Source organism: Spinacia oleracea, chromosome 5 (genome assembly GCF_020520425.1).
Source record: "Spinacia oleracea cultivar Varoflay chromosome 5, BTI_SOV_V1, whole genome shotgun sequence".
Taxonomy (NCBI): Eukaryota; Viridiplantae; Streptophyta; class Magnoliopsida; order Caryophyllales; family Amaranthaceae; genus Spinacia; species Spinacia oleracea.
Genome location: NC_079491.1, coordinates 98,640,733 through 98,662,281, shown reverse-complemented (window position 1 = coordinate 98,662,281; position 21,549 = coordinate 98,640,733). Strand labels below are relative to the sequence as shown.

The following is a 21,549-nucleotide window of genomic DNA, read 5'->3' as shown; positions in this document are numbered from 1 at the left end:
ATTTGATATCAACAAGTATTACTATTAAAAGATTGTATTGTATCAAGAGTTCAAAGGTCAAACAAATACCAAATTTTCACTTCTACAAAATTAAGGAATACACCTCCCTTATATATGCAACAATCATTTAGCTAATTCTTGAAAATGGAGCGACTCGCACCGCTTAATAGACCAACAGTAGGTTAAGCGCTGTAGCAGAGTTAAGATTCAGACTTCCTCAGAGGCATCTATATGTTGTCCATCTACGGTTGTTGCACCAACCAACCTTTCTGTTGCTAACCTTTCCTCGAGAGCCCGAGCACCTCTTTCTCTGAAATATTAAGACAAATGGACTTAAGCAGTTATCATGATTTTGACTCTACTTCCAAAATGGAAAGAAAAAACCAACCAAATGAAACCACCAACAAAATGACAAAAAAAAAAAAACACATACTGCAGAAAGGAAAAGGTACAAATCTTAGATCCAGGGAGAATCAGTAACAGTAGAATGCTTGATTCAACCATGCTGACAAATAATTACAGAATAAAAAACACATGAATGGCATAATGTGAAGTTCTATAATTCATCCCTGACTAATGAAGTTGCAGCCGCTGATTCTGGGGTTTGGGCAAAAGCAAATTTATGTCTTTGGCTTTGATTTGAGACTAAGGTTATCATTTTGGGTTCTTCCATCTGTCTTTTCTAAGATATTCTTAACCGACCTCTCTCTTACTTCAATTGAAACATAAATCTCATCAGTTTACTGAATAGTACAGAGTAGTTTCAGCTAAAATAAAACACCTTATAGTACACAGTATAATATTAAGTTCATCAACATAAAAGAAGTAATAACTAAACAGTTCCAATAAACGTCTATCAATAAATTCAGCTTCACTCAAGTTTTTCAATTATATGATTACTAGCTATGCAGGTAATTTCAGATTTAAGGTTGGTTTACTTTAGGCTCAGGTCATCCTGACTAAGTTATTAAACACATTGTGACACCTCACATTAAGTAATTTCAGGAATTACACAGATTTGATTAATGTCACCAAGTTTCAGGCACACTTATGTTTGTTTATTTGATTGAGCTAAGGTCACACCCTAAAACACTGCCCATATCTATATTATTTCATCAACAGATCTATACCACAGTTAATAAACACCATATACCAAGGTATAGGGCTTGAAATAACTTCTTCCATGATCTACCCTTGGCTTATGTCAAAGTATTGGCGTGTAAGTTTCATGACGATAAAATGTATTGATAAATTAGATAATCATTAGACCATTTAAGGGTAAAGGTACATACATACAGACCTCTTGGAGCCTAACAACAGTGGATTTCAAATTGAGTTCTACTAATTATGGATAATCCCTCAGTAGTATGATTTGGTTATTTGGAAGGACATAATTTCTGTGTGGGGAGGGAGCAGAACGAATAACAGAGAGATGAAGAGACTAATGAGGGAGAATGGAGAAGAAGGGGGTAATGGATAGGGGAAAAAGAGGATCTACAACTGCCAGCAAGGCTCTACATCTGGGAAGTGGGAACAGCAGCAAATGAGGCTGAAAGAGATGAATAGGGAGAGGGCATAGAAAGGAAGAAGGTGAATCAGAGTCAGAGTGAGAGTGAGAACTTGGGCCATTCAAAATGGTAAATATTTATGTAATCGGCATTAGTGTGCAAGATATCAGATATGCATATAAGCGGTAAAAGCTGATGCACAAAAACTAATCATGGGCTGTGATGACAAAAAGGAAAACCATCTTGATACATAAATCAGACCAAAGAAGGAGCTATGGTGGGGGTTTTATCCCCTTTTGTATACAAAGCTTGAGTTCTGCTGAACACTTAGTAATTATGTCCGGGAAGAAAGAAAATTAATTAAAAATTGTGCAACCTAACTCCCTTTTACACTGTCTTTAGTCTGATTCTTAAGATCTACGGCACATATATATAAAAACTTAATGACGCTGGATCTTCCACTTATATATAGCACTATTCCATCCAACTAGCACACAAATTTCAGTTAAATGCCGGGGCTTTATAAATTATAGGTAAGATTAAGACAGAAGTCTTAGCACAGTTCAAGTAACACAAGGCTAATAACTTGAAAAATTACTCATGAAAGAGAAGGCAAAAATTACCTTCGTCTTGAAGCCTCAATCGAATCAGAGCCTGGAAGTGGGATCCCTCCCAGATCATAACCATTTCCCTCATTAGAAATATCAGACCTTCCACAGAACATCCGATGGAAAATTGTTGAAATAGGATTAACCACTGGTCTGGATGTTGACAGCATCAGAAGAGGATCAACTGAATAAATGATTTAAGGGAAATACTTACTTTCCAAGAGATGAATAGGTCAAACATGATGTTACCTTAAAAATTCTGGGAAGAAAGTGGCAAATGCAAACTCATCACTTGGGTCACCCCTGAAGTTAGTTTCTGATCTTCTCTGCAAGTATCTTAGGTAGATCCAGCTCATATATGTACCAAAGATTATCATGGGAAGGTATGCTGCCGAATCTGCCAAGAAAAAGCTTGCAGTGACGGACAGAAGAATCATGATAGATGGTAGCCACTGCATTTTGATGACACAAAAGGCGTGAAATAATCAGAACTTAAATTTCAATATCTCTTTTGCATTCTTCAGCTTGACTTTTTTAAGGGGTGTTGGGGGTAAAACATGCTCGGTGTTACCTTAGCTTTAATTTTTGCAATTCCAAATACAGAAAGCTCCTGATCGGGGATGATTTGCTTGATACCAACCAGAAACCCTGAAAGCACTCCATGGAAGCCAGAGATTGGCATATAGCTACATAAAGATGGAAAAGTTAAGTATCAGCAGTTTCAGCACTTCAGCAGCATAACAAATCTGTTTCTCAGAAACAAGAGAAAAAACAAAACAGACAAGGAGAGTGGGGGGAGTAACAACAAACTGAAACTTTGTACAACACTGTAATGTTTAGGAAATTAGGGCAAGGACATAATTGAACTTTGCATCATCCTGCAGTGAAGTCAACTGCTTCTATTAAGCAAAACGACAATTCCTAGGATCTTCAAGACATGTCTTTGATTGTCACGGAGTAACTGATCAATGCTCATGCTGAACTGTGCATACACTACCATAAAAAAGAATATTCTAGTCAAACCTAGTTAGTAGTGCAAGCTAATATCACTATAAGAGCTTAAGAGCCTAAAGAATCTGAATGATAAACTCACTGATAACCAACAATTGATTATATCCACTAACAACACAATCAGTACTGTTCCAAAAGCAGCTACGTCCTAGAACCCAGGTAGCAGGAGCTACCCTTTCAAAATTAATGGAAGAAATGACCAGTGGATACGAGATACTAACATGTGCCACAGGAAAAAAAAAGTTGATGTAGCCCACAACTGCTTGAGTTGGTCTAGAAGACAAATGACGATAGAGATGAGATAATAAAGAGAAAACTGAAAGAAGAGAACACAGGCAAAAAGTGAGTGAGGGATGAAAGGAGAACAATAATAAAGAAAACACAAAATGTAAATCCAGCTAAAACTTCCAGAGTCTTCATCAAAATGTATACACGAGGGCGCAGAGAATGAGTGATGAATGAAGCAAGTTCGAAAAGATAATGGGAGTATAGAGTGATGAACTGATGATGGGGGAACTCATTGTAAAAATATAATATCCATGACAGACAGGATGGAAAAAGAGGGTTTGCATGAAATTCAACTACAAGTTTCCTAAAAGATACTCAGAAGTATATAAGGTGATTGGACGGTGATAACACATTAGTCTGCAGGAGTATTACAATGTGGCAGGCAGTAGTTCTTATTCAGACAGTTGATATCACCCTCCCCTGAACATCGTGGCAATTGGATATCAATACCACTACAACAGCCCCACCCTATACCGTGCAGAACTTCCATCGACAGGGTGACAGACACCACATATGGCATAGCTTGGGCAAGAAGCCAACTCCATGAAGATGAATGTGGGTCAACATATCCCGAACGCCATACAACTTTATTCCTTCCAAGTAATTTCAGGTGTAGAAGCCAGAATATCCAGCCTACATGCTCCAACAGAAGACCTTCAAGAGAGTAAGAACCAACATCCAACATTTTTCTGAGTAAAAGCTCAGAACTTTTTCTTTCAACGATTCGTACAACAGAAAAACCAAAGCCTTATTTACAAATGGATAGGGTCGGCTGCATGAACCAAGAAACTATCTCCCTTTAATCATCCACAAAGATCCTCTTCCACCATTTGTTTCTATCTAGTGCTACTGCACGCTCTCGCAAACCCATTTTCCTCATGTCATTTTTAGCTCCCTCCATCCAAGTCATATTTGGCCTACCTCGGCTTAATTTAAACCATTATCCCAAATTTCCACCTTCCTTACCAGTGCATCCATTTTCTTTCAGCTCTTTGTGATTTTAAGTAACCCATTATTTCCTTTTTCTGGGGAGTACTACCCAAGATATTCATTAGATCTATACTATTCAGTTCTCACACAAAATTAAAAGATAGAAATCAATATGACATGTATGATAATACTAGCAAAACGGCCCAGAAGGGAACCCGACAGATCAAGCATACCAGTCCACCATTTCAATAGTCATTCTAATTGGGCATCTAAAAGTCCATTATATGAAAATACCACGATCCTTGTTAAATCTCTCAATCTACAAAAGGTCAATATGTGATACAGACTAGAAAATCTAATCCAAGTCATCTTTAATATGCTGGTCAAGTTATATCTACATCGTTTAACATTTACAGCATATTATTGGTCTAAATTCCAACCAAGGACTACTAATTAGAAAGAGAAATTTCTTAATGGCAATGGGACCAGACCCTCCCCTCTTTCCCATGTAAGAGATACAGGAGTCTTTAAGCACACAATTACAACAACGTACATTTCAAATGTTTAAAGGATAAATGGCAATACTAAAAGTAACCTAATGAGGTTTTACAATTACCCAACAGAGAAAATTCTTGCTACTTTGATGGCCCCAATTTCATACAAGTTAATTTTGTCTGTAAATAGATAACACAGTTTTCTATTGGAGTTTTAAGTACATAAATCGAGGGCTTTTGAGTGGTACAAAACTTCATATGAGACGGTAGTTTCCATTCCCTGATACCAAAAACAAAGTTGAGGAAGAGTAAATCCCCATGACAAGCAGAGACCAATTTATGAGTTTAAAAAGTGAGTGACTGTTTGTGGGACAAACAATATGAGCATGTAATACACAATTTGATCATTAACATTGTCCTGAACTAACTCACTCAGAGTACCAACCCAGTTAGAATATTAGCACAGTCATTAACATGGTCAGATTGACTCACCAACTAACTCATTTATAATGCTAACACTTGGCAGAAGTTGTGACTAACACGAATGCTCAAGTGGAAACAAACTCCTTGCCTCGAGCAGGAAGCTCAATCTTTGCTTAAACTAGTTTACCTACTAGGCCAAACACTCATACACAAAGTTTCAGTGTCCACATCCATCAACTCTAGTTTAGAGTTTAGACGAAACCAGCCACCGTTTCTTTTTAGAACAAAGATCCTGTAAATCATTATCCTAACCTTATTGGTTGGATAGAATCTACAAGCCTGGATGTCCCAGAGGTCTGGGCTTTAAAGGGGATGAAACAAGCTTAGTTTTAAAAGGCGCGCTTAAGCGCGCTTAAAGCCTTGGAAGCTCGGAAGCTCACAGAAAAACGCTTCTGCCAGCCGAAGCCTAGCGACATACAGGAAGCGCGCACTTCTTAGCGTTTCTGTGCTTCTACGCTTCCTAGAGCTTTTGCGCTTCCTGTAGTCTGGGCAAGACCCTTCTTTTTATTTAAAAAATAAAGCCACGTGACTCTAATTTTTTTTCTAAAGTATCACGTGATTTTTTTTTTTTAAAAAGCGAATATTTGGGGGGTTTTTGAAAACCCTAGTGCAATTTTCTCCCGTAGCCGTAGCCGGATTTCTCTAGCCTTCTCGCCGGATTTCTCCAGTCGGATTCTGAATTTTCTTTCATCTTTTCGATTTCTTTTTTTTTCATATTTTCTTTCCATATTTTCTCCATCTTTTCTGAACTTTTGAAATTTTATTATTTCTTTCCGGGTGCTCTTCGCCTACAGAAATCGTGCGCTTTCGCTTTGCGCTTAACCTCCGGGGCCTTTTTGCCCGACTGTGCGCTTCGCGCTTTTTCAAAGTAAGGAAACAAGTAACAAAGCTATGTAATAAAGCTGCTATGGAGAATAATCTGAAATCCAGATAATCCTGGGCTTTAAAGGGGATGAAACAAGTAACAGAGCTATGCAAATGAAGCTGCTACGGAGAATAATCTCAAATCCAAATAATCCTGGGTCCAATCGATCACCAAAAATTCCTAAGAGGTAGGGGTTTTGGTCTTAGTATGAATCCTCGTATGATTATATACTCCTTTTGGTAGTGGAAAATATTAAAGAAATTAAAACCATTGTTTAGCAAAGGTCTTTGTGAAAGTGGGGTAAGGTTCTAATGTTCTCTTTTATCATAACAGTTAGGTTCATCGTTCTCCGCCAAAAACTACCGTTCTAGGTAGGCAAGATTATTCAAGATCCACATTAAATGATTTTATCAATTCATAGAACCAACGGAATGTAACTAGTAAGCTTAGCCTAAGTGCTTCTCCCTCAAATGCAGTTAAGGATATTACAACTTTTATAAGTATCCACAATCCATCTAATGATATCGAGGATAAGGTTTTTTTTTTAGGGTCTTTCTCCGAACCCCTCATTGCCTTTCACATGAATTAGGTTCCTTCCCACCTCCAAAAGTGGATTATAGGTGAAGTGAATGATAATTAAGCACTACTAAGTTGCTCTTCTTTTTCAAGCGATTTTGTCGAAAACCTTAACACGTGTTGTAAAATTTGAACAATCCAAACATATTTATGCTAACTCTCCAGCCTCTTCTCTCGCTCAACGAAGAAATCCTAATATTTGACGGAATACCCCCTTCCCCCTTCCATACCATTTCAAGCTAAATATTGGTAACTAGGGCTCTGTCATTTATGGCCACTTAGGACCTAGCCGATCTTGAAGCCCTAAGAAGTATTGTTGGCATTTTGCAAGCAGAATCCTTCTCTCTGGAATTTCGGGGAGGCGTTATTTCTCTGGTCTTAAACTTTTGGTCATTGAGGTCATAATTTGTGGCATCATCTCAACAAACGATAATAGAAGATTCCTTGGGCTGTCCACGACATAGTTTGTGATGCAGGGATGATACTATGCAACTTGGATTCTCTTTCGGTCACTACTACCAAGAGATAAAACAAAGAGCCAATATTTAGGACCAATATCCTTCTAAGAGTCCCAATCCCCCTTTTGATTATGTATCTGTTCCATTCTTGTAATATGCATTTTCTTTGAGCATTTGTAGCAATGAATTAAGTTGGTCCTATCCCCAATCTCCGGTACAAGGAAAAAATATAGAACTCATGTACCGGGTAAACTTTCTACATGCCCAATTTAATTTTTCTGACTATACATTGCACTTTGTTATTTCTCCTCCATTTTTCAATTTACTTTATGTGTGTGGCTCTGTGCACCCGCTGCACCGTCAACTTAGGAAAGTCGATATGAGACGGAGGAGGTATTGGAAACATATTTTTTGCCAAGTACCAAACCATATCAAAATAAAGGTAAAACATGCTCTTACACAATATGCAAAACGATACCGAACAACGCAAAGACAAGACTGCCCCAGTAATTTGACAACTCTACAGCACTTACAGGTAAATTTCCAGCCTTGTTGCATAGTAAAAAGCAATTGCCGTGATGAAGACACAGACGTAAGTAAGAAAGTTGACAACAAGGATGAACTTCACAAATTCCTTAGAACCCCAAATGGGTTCAAGCAGCTTTCCAATGAAAAGTAGAGCAAATATACTAATCGCCGCCTGGAGATTTCAAATAAAAAAAAAAAAAAATATCAAGATTAGTGAAGTCATCCATAATATAAAACACTGATAAAACAGCATCAAGGAAGTTTGAGATAGAAATGAACTGTTCAGTTACCCCATATGTTGTCTGTTCAATGTAACCAGCTGTTAGGAGATTCCACGCAAAAGGAATTGTCCTACCAATCAAACATTATAGGATTATAGATCCATTTACATATGAATATATAAAGTTCAAGCACAAGCAACATCTTATATCATACGACAAAGAGAAAAGAAGGGTTAGTTAGAGGAAGAAGGGGTATTTCTCACTCAGCCGCTTAGGTTTTAAGAAAATGTCAAATACCTTCCTCCGTAAAAAATTCAATGTGAGATTTATACATCAAACATCCTGTTCAAACACCCTAGCAGCTACAGAGATACTGAATGAGATACCCCCTAAAATTCATACACTTGAAGATCTTTAAAAATATCTAAATGACCTGGCTCTAACTAAAAACCCAATCAGAGTGTGTTGGTGTATTTTACCTCTTCCGTCAGTGTATGCAAAATATGCATAGTTGCTTACTATCATGGCCCCCAATAATTTTCTGTTGAAGGTGATCCCAATATGCAAGTGAGGCTTTTAGATTTAAGGTAACTAAATCCCTGTTTAGCATTGCCCTCAATTTCAGAAAATGGTTGAAGCTGCCTAAGCTGCTCTAGCATTTAAGGAGGGATTTCTGCTGCTTGTTGATAATGTTGTAGGTTCGCCAACAAATTATCTTCAGTGTGAAATTTTAATTATTTTCTGAAAGTTAGGAACATTTATGGAAGTGTTGTTTTGCCTTAAAGTACTCAAAAGGTATTTTCGAGGTGGTCCGAAGGGTTCCTATATCCCGATGACCTTCTTTTCCCTCATTTGAAGCCCAATACAGGGTAAAAAGAATACACTCTCAAGATGTACTAAAAAAATAGATCATGGCATTGAAAAACAAATGGAGCACAAAAACAATGCAACCTAATAAAGGTTACCACAGACAGGTATGAAAATCCACGCGGTCCTGGGAATCATCCAGAAGAACAAGGCAGAAAGGCACAGGCCAGATTTCAACATCATCAGGTCGTTGTCCAGTTCAGATCAGTCATGCATGTGGATTTTGGTGTGGATTCTTGCCAATATCATCCACACCTATACTCATTTTTGTTTCATGATATTATAAAAAGCCTCTTTATTTAGAAGAATTGTACAAAGCCTCTTGACCATACATATTCAGTGCGAATTGAATTTATACCTATGTTGTGCATCTTGAGAAAACTTACTTTCCCTATATACCAGCCACTACTAACTAGAAAAGGAGGAGTTGTCCAAATGTACTCAGTTGGAGACTTATGCTTTTTTGTATAATAATTGTGAGTCATAGGGAGAAAATCATGGTCAGCCTGTACATGTGCGCAAGAACATAAAACTGAGTATTGAAGAACAGGAAATTTTCACATCACTATAATTGAAGATATCAAGAACACATTTTTTATATATATTATACTTGAAAGTTGATACTTGAGACTCTACTTTTAGAACCTTAACTTGTTAAAAAAGGTTATAAAATTTACTCCCTCTGTTTTCCTGAGTTCAGTTACTAAACCAACAAGACCAAGGAGAAATCAAAAGACGGACAACATATGTGGGAATTATTACTTTTAGGAGGAGAGAGATAGAGAGTAAGGGTTTTATTAAATAAAATAGGTTCCATAAGGTGGGGTAGGTGACGATAGGATATGAATAAAAGGTTGTCACAAGGAAATAAAGTAAACGTCAGTAGAACTCAAAAAAACTGATTAGAACAAAAAGTGAGTAGAATTCAAGAAAATCGAGGGAATATTTTAGTGACAATAAGACAAGTTTGAACTTATGTATAAAGTGAATTACAACAACAACAACAACAAAGCCTTAGTCCCAAAATGTTTTGAGGTCGGCTAACATGAATCGTCGTAGGAGATCGTCATTGTCACCAAACAAACCAAACCAGAAAGGAGCAGGAAGTTAAAAAATAAACAAGAGGGAGAAAGTGGAATTAATGAAAGTAAGATAAGAGGAAAATGTGTGCGTGTGTATATATATATATATATATATATATATATATATATATATATATATATATATATATATATATATATATATATATATATATATATATATATATATATATATATATATTACAGAAAAATAATATTATAAGCGATAATAAAAATATGTATAAAGTGAATTAACTGTATAAATACACCAGTCCTTAGTAAAGAATAATAAAAGCAGCATGAGATATTGATAGAATAAAGGAATATAAGTTTTTGGATTTTTGGACTAAGTCCACACCAAATTCGTGGTTTGAATAGGTCTTTTCTAATTTAATTTAAACTCACATTCAACATTTCAAAAAAAATTCTACTTCTGTTAAAATTTGGAAATCTAAGGCGCTGGATGCAATAAAATTAAAATTCTCCTTACTTGCTAGCCTATAAGCACTTTATAGCGTGAAACTAGATAGCCAAAACCCAAATATCACTTGCATTACTAAAACTACAAGTATTATCCCCTTCTTCAGAGCGAAAAATGGCTTAGTCCTCACTTCCTTTTAGTCACTCTTTCGCTCATCTCTCCCAAATTGCTGGATGCACTAAGACTCTTCGTTGAAAAAAATGCCTCAAACAAGCTTATAATGCTTGTAGAAAACAAGTAGGCTGGCAAATATATTTTGGATGGATTTTTCCTTAGTCCAAATTCAGTTTCAATAAGAACTAAAATATCTTAATTCTAGTATTAATCATATCCATTGCATTTAGATTTAAGGTAAATTCAAACCACCAAGTCCAAATGCCCCACTCCCAATTTACAATACAAAAAGTGATTTCAAGTAAATGTAATGAAACAAGTTTTCCCATAACTACGAGTTGAAACCCTATGCCGGATGGCAAGGATTTACTTTATATAAATAATAATCTATAAACCCCTCTCCTCGGTGAAAATATTAATCTTTGGGGTTGAATAATGAACCCTGATTACTATTTTGGTTCAACAATCACTTGCTTAGTGTTAGATAATAGCAGTTAGTCTCCAATTTCTGTTTGATTCGTACTTACACAAATTGAATCTATACCTTCACTTCCTTATTCCTCTTCCATACTTCCATCATCAACATTCAAAATTTTTGTGAACTTCAACTTTAATCTTTGAACTTTGGTGAGAACAACCACATTTAACTCCAAACCTTGTTTTCCATTTCCAACACATGCAGCAATGAAACTCAACACATCATACATATTTCCTCAATGATCAGTTCTCAAGGGGTCCATGATTGTCTAGACTCCCTAATGACCAGAAAGAGCTGAAAAGATGAATGCTATGTGGATCATATATATAATTTCTTCTGATTACTCCTTCCGGAAATGTTATCATACTTATGATAGATGCTTTGAGTGGGGTAAGTCTTCCTTGTATTAATGGAGATTATGGTCTCAACTCTCAAGTTGTGTCAAGTTGAAGGATGTTACAACAACAACAAAGCCTTAGTCCCAAAATGATTTGGGGTCGGCTAACATGAATCGTCGTAGGAGATCGTCATTGTCACCAATCAAGTTGAAGGATGTTAACACCACAAAATCACATTCTTGCTTAGCTTTTAGTACTTACTACCCATAAAAGAAAGTTATGTTGTTAAAACGAGCTCCTAGGACTTAATTCCTTCAGTTCTAATCCACATCCCTTTCACTCTACAATAAATCTTCTAGTTATTTAAGCAGGATATAAGGTACTGTTTTAAAGGGAATGCTGCAAGTGCCATATATACATATAAAACTTGTAATGCTTTGAATAATCTATACACCCATTCATGACAAGTGAAAACATCGCCCTGGATGTTGGCATGTTGCTTTCTACATCACATATGCTTAGTAGACAAAATAAATTTATCAGTTCCACTAATATAAAAAACACACACAAACGCTCAAAAAGATATACGAAGTACTCCGTACTAAAAAGCAACAAAAACAACCCATCAAATCAAGCACAATGTAGTGTACCTTGCAGGAATAAGAGCGAGATAAGTGACGGCCAGAGGTAAAAGCTGAACTACAATGTGGCCACCGACAAGCACCACTGCAAGCCCTTTACACAGCTGTGTAAACCCTGTAAACAATCCCCCACCCTACCGACATCGCCAATTAGACGAGGACAAACCAACAACACCAGTTTAGAAGATAGCTAATGCAACTTTACAATCTACAATTTACACTTGAACTTAATGTCATCAATAGCAAATTGGAACTTCAAATATCAAAGAAAATCATTTATCATACAAAAATTAACATACACAGATCTAGATAACCTTAAAAATATCAAAACTGAAGTGATATGAAAGAGAGAGAAAAAGAGATCATACTCCAGAAAATGCCGGAGTACTCATGTCCTAAGACTTCGATTGACGACGATAATTAACCCAAATGATTCAATTTCCAATGATCTTCGTCAATTGTTCGTTTGCGAATTCCTTCGCCTTTGAATTGCAATTCTGAAATTTTGAAACTGAGAAATCATTTTTGCGTAATGTGAACTTGAAGGATTAAAGTGAGTAATTTCATGCCAGATCTGAATGATTGAATATGAGATTAGGGATTGAACGAACCTGAAAATGTTGCTATTCCGCTGTTCAATTAGTCGAAGAAATTTGATTCTGAATTGCAGAAGAGAAGGGAATGAGAGTGATGGTGGCGAGTCTTTCTGTAGGATGCAGAGTGGAGAGAAAGAGCGTGACTTCTGGAGGAAGTGAAATTCAATTCAGGAATTTTGTTGTCGTTGGAACTTGGGAAGGCCGATTAAAATTCAAAGGTAATTTTAAGTATGGTAAAAGTTCAAACGCTCAGATTGTGCAGGGGTGTGCATGGTGCTCTTGGTGCACCTGTCCCAAAACGCACATAAATAACAATAAAATTCAACAAAAATAAAAACCGCAAAAAAAAAGAACATTAACAGAATAACATTAACAAAAAGAACATTAACAAAAAGAACACTAACAAAAAGAACACTAATATTGACAAATCAGACAAAAGGTACAAATATAAAAAGCAGTTATATTTTTTCTTGTTCTTTTAAGTTCTGGAAATGTTCTTTTCCAACCAATTTACAGTATGTTCTAATTAAAAAATAAAACGACGAACCTTTGATGAACTTTAAAACCAGATTTATAATTTTTCTTGTTCTTTTAAGTTCTGGAAATGTTCTTTTCCAACCAATTTATGTTCTAATTAAAAAATAAAACGACGAACCTTTGATGAACTTTAAAACCAGATCTATATTTTTTCTTGTCTTTTAAGTTCTGAAAATGTTCTTTTTCAACCAATTTATGTTCTAATTCCGTTATTTTATTTATCAAAAGATATCTCAAAACAACACTATAAATATGTAAAAAGAACAATTGCTGATTCTAAAAAAGAACACACTGTTTTGATGCCACAGAAATAGAAAGTTATAAGAAAAGAACATTAAAATTTAAAAAGAACATAGAATTAAGAACGAGAAAATTTACCTTAATCACCCGATGCACCTTCATCAACAGCATAAACCTCTTTGAATGAATAAAAAAAATTCAAAAAATAGCGAAATTGAAATAGTATTTCGCTTAATAAACTAGTTTTTTGTAAACGTAATTCAATTAAAATCACATTTCAGAGAAAGAAGGAGGAGAAAATTTGTTCTGAACTTTCTCTCTCATAAAATCTCTCTTTTGTTGGGAGAAACTAAAAGCTCTCCTCTTTCTCTCTCAAGAATGTGTTTCTAAAATGAGAAGTTATGAATCCAATAGGAGAAATATTATATATATATAAAATGAAAAATAAAAAAAATAAAAAAAAAGAGGGGGAAGGAGAAGAAATACAAGCCATGTTCATGATAAGAACGGTGCACTTGTTTTTTTTTTTTTTTGGGTTTTGTTGTTCTGTTCTTTTATGTTTATTAGATATAAATCTTAATGTTCTTTTATGTTTGTTCTTTTTTCAAAAAGTACAGTATTGAAGAGCAAAGGAAGCTTTTACTTGACCAGCAACAAATGATGTTAAATCTTCAAAAACAGCTGAAAGAACAAGAAGAGAGGCTGAATAAACAGAGCAATTCCTCAAAAGAACAAAAAGAGGATGAACCTAAAAGAACATTATAAATAAAGAAAAAGAACATTATAAATAAAGAAAAAGAACATTATAAATACAGAAAAGAACATATCATGTAGAACACTTATTTTAACCATGTAAAATAACATTACCAATAAAAAAACGAACAACAATAGAGCATAAAAGAACATAATAAAGTAAAGAAAAATAACATTAAAAATAGCAGAAAAGAACATATCATGTAGAACACTTATTTTAACCATGTGAAAAAAGAACAACAAAAAAGATAAAAGAACAACAAAAATGGTAAAAGAACAATTTGATCTGAAGTGTGTAATATCAAAAGAACAACAAGTTAAAGCAAAAAAGAACAAAGAACAACAAGCTAAAGCAAAAAAGAACAACAAGCTAAAGCAAAAAAGAACAACATGTTCAATAATTATTTTCTGTATTATTACAATCTCTTAATACATATATGAGAACCAATATATAAAAGAACAAAAGATAAGACTAAAAGAACATATAAAATCGAAAAAAGAACAGAAATCAAAATCATCATAAATATATAATCAAGATACATTAATCATCAAAATTATCAAAATATAGAATCAAAATACATTAATCAAGGTTATTGAGAAATGCAGAAATCGAAATGATCAAAAAAATCAAAATAAATTGAAATGATGAAAATAATGAACATGGAAATCAAAATCATCATAAATAAGTAATTCGTTTTAAAAAATTGAAAAATTACCTTCACAAATCGGATTATCAGCAGAGGAATTCAAATTTGAAGAAGAAGAATCAATAGAATTTGATATTGAAGTAGAAAAATCAACCAATATCTGAGAATTTTCCATTACTTTCTCTCTCCTCTTCACAGTTTCTCTCTCCTTTCCATAGTTTTTCTCTCTCCTCTTCACAAATTCTGATTCGAAAATTATAAAAAAGAAGGTATATATACCAGAAAAATGGAGTGAAAAACAAAAGAACGAAAAAAAAGGGACAGAGCAGTCATTGTTCTTTTTTTTAACAAAAGAACAACGTTTGTTCTTTTTTTATCAAAAAAACAACGTTTGTTCTTTTCTTCTCCGAATTCAACAAGATATCCGCGTTTTATATTTATTGCATGTCGTTTGGACACCAGTGCACCAAGAGCACTGTGCACACCCCTGCACCATCTATTTGCGGTAAAAGTTGACACCAATGTGTGTCGTGTGAGGTGGTTAGTTATTTTTTATTTAGTTTTTAACTTTCGTTCAGTTCAATCCAATCCAGTTTACTTCAGTTCCGTTTCGTTCCGTAATATTCAATTTAATTTAATTCAATTCAATCTGTAATTATTACGGAGTATTATTTGTTAATTTATTATTATTATTTTTGGCAAATAAGTAATCAATATATTGAAGTATTTCAAAGAGTTTTACAACATAATGCCAAGGAGGCACCTAAACAAAAGGCTAAGAACACCTAGCCTAAAAGAAACAAAGGAAAAAGTTGCAAAGCATGGAACCATTCCCTTTTAGAATCGCTTACTTTCTTCCGAGTAAGATTAACTATTACGGAGTATGTTCTTAACATCATGTTTGATGCTAGCCACCACCTTCTGCACAGAAGGAACTTGTTGAAGCCAAACATCCTAATTTCTAGCTCTCCAAACATTATAAACCAAAGCAGCAACAACAATTTAGCTCACTGCCTTCCTGAACTGGCCTTTGCTATGTCTTTTATTCCACTACATCAAAGAATCCATATTGGATTTGTTGTTGCTGATCCCAAACCAACTAAAGATGGCTGCTTTACATTGAATGCTAAACTCACACCAAGAAAAGGTGAGAAACAGTTTCACTGGCAGAGTCACAAATTTGGTAAAATTCGAACATGAACTTGACTACCTTGACTGGGGCTTGCAAGGAATTGATGATAGATTTGGCACCTCGGAACTCAACCCAAAGTACCTTAGAGTTTTTGCATAAACTATGTGCGCATTATATCGAATTCATGCTCGTTGTTAGTTTGTGTAGAATATTACGTGATATGTGAAACTAATAAACCAATGCATAGTTTAAGGTCAATAATGTCAATAGAAAACGCTTAAAATGTCAAAATGTAAACAATAGTTGTGAATCGAAACGACCAAAATTCCGTGCTCCGCAACTAATAGCGCCTTCCAGGAAGGCGTTATGATATTCCAACGGTGCTCACTTGAGCGCAAGAAAATTGTAAGTGTTGTCATTTGTATTTGTCTATCATTAGTAACGAAGTCATCATTATCATTCGCATCATCATCTTTTGTCTGCATTAAAAACACTCTTCCATTTGACGTTGGTCCACGTGCGGGATTACGGTTGAAACTTGTAGTGCCACCATTTTCTTTGTTTACATCGTTTCTCCTATCACCTTGCTTTCTATGTATTTGAGGATAATCTTTAATTTTGTGGTGTTTGCTACCTCATTTAAAGCAATCTCTTGTGCCAATTCGACATTCTTTCTCGGTATGCTTCCATCTTCCACAATTAGCGCATCACGATTCTTGTTGAAGTTTTGGTTTCCGTTGTTTCCTCCTTAATGGCAAGTATTTTGTTTCTTGTCGTTCGACTGATATTCTTTGAAATTTCCTTTTCGTTTTCCATATGTTTCTTCTGTAGCTTGATGATTCTTTCTACGTTAATTGCTCGATCGTACAAATTTTGGAAAGTGTTGATCCTAAAACTCGAGAGACGATCTCTGATCTCAAGGTTTAGTTCTCCATCAAAGTGATTCATCTTTTGCCTATCAATAGTCACCAGGTCAGGGAAAATCGAGCGAGTTCGTTGAATTTCATTATACATTCCAGAATATTCTTCTTTCCTTGACTTAGTTGGATAAATTCTAACTGCATTTGCAGTTGTATAGAATGGGGGTAAAATTATTCCCGCATAACTTCTGTGAGTTTCTCCCAGCCAAAATCAGGCTCATTTTGGATTCCTTTTATGCTTTTCCATCAAAGGTGGGCTTGTCCTTTCAGGTAAAAGACGATATAGTTAACCTTCCATTTCTCAGGGCATAGCGTTGCATCGAACAACTTCTCCATATCGTTAATCCATTCTTCAAATTCGGTAGGGTCTGGCTTGCCATCATAAGTAGGCAGGGTTATGAGAAGTAAATTTCTTGAACATGTTGGAGCATTTTTCTTGCTCTGACCTTGGCTTTTGACAATTTCCTTGCAGAAGTTTCGAGATTATCAATCTCATTATTTCCAGTCGATTATCACTTGTTTCTCCTGGGGTGTCCCCGAAGATTGGATCCTTGCGCAATGCTTTGATTCTTTCCCTGAATCCTTCCAGAGATAATGTGAATTCATGATAGCCGTTTCCACCTTTAACGTCGTGATCGTTCCTAGCACTGCCAATAGAAATATTCCCCCTTGAAGCCATCGTCGATATGGTAGCAAAAATACATACTTCAGATCATAATAAGGAAAGCATTCTCGTTCCCCATTCCTATCACTCACACTCAATTAATTTGTTTTTAACCATTTTACTTCTTTTAATTCTATGTTTGACCTAATTCATCTTATTAGTATGACAAAATTGACATAAAAACCTTAGGATTTTATTTAATGGTCGCAGAACTTTTGCTCTGATACCAAGCTGCAAAGCCCTGACTCCTAGATACCATTAATTATGTTGATTATATTTAATTAGCAGCGGTAACCCTAACTTAGTCGGAGCGTCACATGCCGTATCCATCGCGGAAAATAAAAGGCGACATTAAACTTCTTATTTTGCTAAATAAACTTTAGTAACAGTAAATACTTTTGACTTTGATTAAACCTTAGTATTATAATTAAGTTAACTCAATTCGACATGCATGAATATGAATGCGACATGCAAAGTTCTCAACCTAAGGTCGGTCTAAGTATTGTATGATGCAAGTGGTCGGTTTAGGAGGGAAAAGGGTCCTTGACTGAGAGGCGGTTCAGGTAACAAAGCACCTCCACCCAAGGGATGTGTTTGTTGGCGGACGACCTCCATGCAAGGTTTCAAGAACATCAAACAAATGTCAAGGTTCGGTGGGCTCGGAAGTGGTCAAACAGTTTAATCGGGAAATTTATGGAGATTGACCACTACTTTACCCCCGGGCTAGCCCGAATGTAGAACACATTCGTATGGGCGAAGGTAGAAATTCATTTTGCACAAATAGTATTTTCGAAAACATGCATGAGATGCCTAGAATCACAATTGTATTTTGAATTTTGTATTTGAAAATCCTACCTTTCGACATTCGTTCTCGAAGTTTGGGAGCACTCTTTCGAAGTTTAAGACTTGAGCTAAACTCCCATTTGAACTTTGTGCAAAATGGGCAAAGGGCCACTGTTAGCCACTTCGCCAAGTGCAGACAGCAGTGCCAGGTGTTGTACTAGCGTCTAGCGCTCCTTCCAGTGCCCAGCGCTTGAGCGCAATAGTGGCGGATTGCTCAAAATTGCTTGCTTATTCGAATTTGAAGTTTAGGACTTCCCAGTGGAGTCCCCAGATTGTAGGGGTTTTTTTGAATTGTACGTTGTACTTTGTTTTCGTAAAATTGTATATGTTGTATTTTTGTATCTCGAAATGCAAGTTAGGGGAATTTGATAACCCCCGATTAGGACTCACCAAAGACCTAAACTTTGCCCGGTTTATCGAAGAGAAAAACTCGTAGTTTTGACTTGATTTTTTACAACCCCACCCGATGAAAGGGCCAAAATCTAGAATTTTCTAATGACGTTAACCGGTTTTGAACATTTGAAATATCAAAACTTAATATATAAAAGTCTACATAAAGACACCTATGACTTTCAAATGTTGAACCTTGATGGAGTCGCCACCAAACATATTAAGGGTCCCGTTTGAAATGACCAATGTTGGCTCTTTTTGGACAAGACATTGAATCACTAGTACATAATTAACTTTAGGTAACACCGAAAAACTGCTACATAAAGGGGGTAAAGTGTTCCCATAGATAATAGGTAACACTTTATGGGTGATACATCTCCTCGTGCTACCTATTCTATTAGGTAACACTTTTAATAACATATGATAACACTTTTACTAGTGTTACCAAAAATAATTTTATGTAACACTTTTCCATTCTTATTGTAGCACTTTAAAAGTGTTACTCGTAATATCTAAGGTAACACTTTTTAACCATTAGTATCACTTTTTTATATCATCTTTTGATTTACAGTAACACTTTATTGAATCGTAGGTATCACTTTTCACCATATAACGTAACACCTTGTTCGGTATTTAGGAACACTTTTCTATTATTAGGTAACATTACATATTTAACACTTTTTAATATCTATTGTAACACTTGCAAAGTAATGCTTTTCATTAAATATAATAATTTAACAAATATTACAAAATTGGTTCACAAATAATAATAATATTTATAATAAATAATAAAATTATAATTTTTTTGGTAAAATAGCGATTTTATTACCAAAAGGTAGTAGACAAAATAAGTTTCAAACAAGGAAACAACAAAAGCAACTAAAGGAAGGGAGCATAGCCCACTCCCTAACAAATTAACAAACAGAAAGAGCAGACACAAGAAGGAATCAACCCTTAATAATAATATGAATCCAAAATAGTTATTGCATGCACGAATGTGCAAATTTCATTTTGAAGGTTAAACTAATAAACAACTCTCTAATGTATTTGATGTACGATCTATGAAAATTACATTATTATGTTAGAAATAAAACCAAATGATCATATCCAAAACTAAAATTTATAATCCATAACTAAACGTCTTCTATCTTTTCATCGTCAACTAGTTTCCCTTACGTGTGCATGATTCTCAATGTCAACTTTAATCTTCATTTGCTATCCGATCCAATCCATCATCTTGATCCTATAAGAAGTATAAAATTAGTAACATCCAACATCCATAATCATGTAAAGCACAACCAGACATTGCAATACAAGAACTGAAGTTAAGATGAAACAAAGGATGTGCCAAGCGCAGACATTGCAAATAGTTTTAGACCTAGAGGACATCATCGCAGAAACGAAGACAAACAACAAGAACCATTGAATTGGTACTACAACTCACATTGGTAGTGAATTTATCAGAGTACCTGACTATTACGAGAAGTATTTAATTTGTGTTACTAGCTTAATAAATCTACTGCTTATAATTCAAAATTAGTAGATAATAATACGTCTATTAACGTTAATGGAGATCTGATTTCATCTCCCAGCTTAACTATCCTTTGATGCTCCACCTGATTTGTTTCCCTTCTCTCATCATATAATTCCGGTTCCTATGAAAATCCCCACACACCATGTCTAACCAAATTATCTTTTCTAAAAGCTCGAAAAAGAAATATAGAAAACCCCCCTTACCAAAAGCAAAACCTAAGACTAAGCTTTACAAGGTTGAAAAGTAAGAAGAAATTCTGACGTTTCAATTTAACAGTGGATATTTAAACCGATCAGAATTAGTCATATTACAGGTCGCCCCACACCGATTTTCAATTGTACTACCAACCAGGCTGCAACCTTAGTCTCGGAATTTGTACTGTCGTAGTAAGTTAAAAAAACACTCTGCTTCTTTAGTTACACTTTGCTTCTTTAGTTAGAAAAAAATAATTTTGCAGACTTCTTGCTGGTGATTGCGTTCTCTACTAAGGATTGAGGGGGGGGGGGGGGGGTGGGGATTGGGTGGGATGGGAGATAATAGATTAGACAAGCAACACACATCTATAAACAAAATTAAGAGACCATTGAAATCAAGTTAACACTTTGATGTCAGTGGAACAACAAGACACATAATGTGTTATAGTCTAAACTTTTTTCGGGACACTAGAATATCACTGCTTCAGTTAAGTCCACACAGAACCCAATACATGTCCACGCTCAAGATTGCTTCCGGATTGCAAGAAAGACAAATACATAGGTGGATTCATAAATCAAGTGTAAAGAAGAAAATATATTTAGTAAAGAATCTGGGAGATTAAAGGATTGCAGACTGCAGCAACCCCGTAATTTGAACGCCTCTCTGAGTGCCCATCCCATATTCTATTCTATGAACTAGCTTTTCACACTAACTAAAGAAATATATGATGTTCTTATATCTATTTAGAGAAAACACGTCATTTTTGCAAAAGCATTTGCGGGAAATATTTCCATTTTTACTGAAACCTGCAAATAAGAGCGGGTGACAGATTACATTTTATCTTTATTGAAATGATAGCTGTAAAAATCATGTCAAAACAATCTTTATAGGTTAACAAACTGAACCCAAGAAGGCCAGCTGCATATGTTTTACATGAAGAGTTCATCCCACCACTGGCACCACAGGTGTGGTGGTTGATATAGACACATGTTCCCGTAGTAGGGATATTTAGCATTGTCTTTGCCTCAAACCCACCATGATTATTATATTAGATATCACAAATTAGACAGGCACTAGAGGTACTAGGGGACCTCTATTATTGCTTGGTTAGATCAAAATAATTCTACCAC

The 21,549-nt window shown here is 35.3% G+C and overlaps 1 protein-coding gene across 2 annotated transcripts; it reads right to left on the bottom strand.

Moving 5' to 3' along the window:
• Position 1: 1 nt before the first annotated feature.
• LOC110805335 (rhomboid-like protein 19) lies at positions 2-12,758 on the bottom strand. 2 transcript variants are annotated; one of them, XM_056828154.1, is made up of 9 exons: positions 12,580-12,758; positions 12,337-12,479; positions 11,978-12,102; positions 8,040-8,100; positions 7,755-7,921; positions 2,688-2,802; positions 2,366-2,568; positions 2,132-2,269; positions 2-310 (listed from the first exon to the last, which is right to left on the bottom strand). In XM_056828154.1, exons 2-9 carry the CDS (start codon positions 12,358-12,360, stop codon positions 208-210), a joined length of 936 nt encoding a protein of 311 aa, XP_056684132.1. In that variant the 5' UTR covers positions 12,361-12,479; positions 12,580-12,758; the 3' UTR covers positions 2-207. The 2 variants fall into 2 exon arrangements, with proteins under 2 accessions (XP_056684132.1, XP_056684131.1); XM_056828153.1 differs by having other exon boundaries at positions 12,337-12,465.
• Between the last annotated feature and the right edge of the window lie 8,791 nt (positions 12,759-21,549).

Bases quoted from the DNA above. Each gene is read 5' to 3' on its own strand.
- LOC110805335 (XM_056828154.1), bottom strand. From the start codon at position 12,360: ATGAGTACTCCGGCATTTTCTGGA. The intron at 2,803-7,754 runs GTAAGTGCTGTA...ATCTTTATGTAG, and splicing joins ACAAGGCTGGAAATTTACCT to CTATATGCCAATCTCTGGCT. The intron at 311-2,131 runs GTAATTTTTGCC...TTAATATTTCAG, and splicing joins ATTGAGGCTTCAAGACGAAG to AGAAAGAGGTGCTCGGGCTC.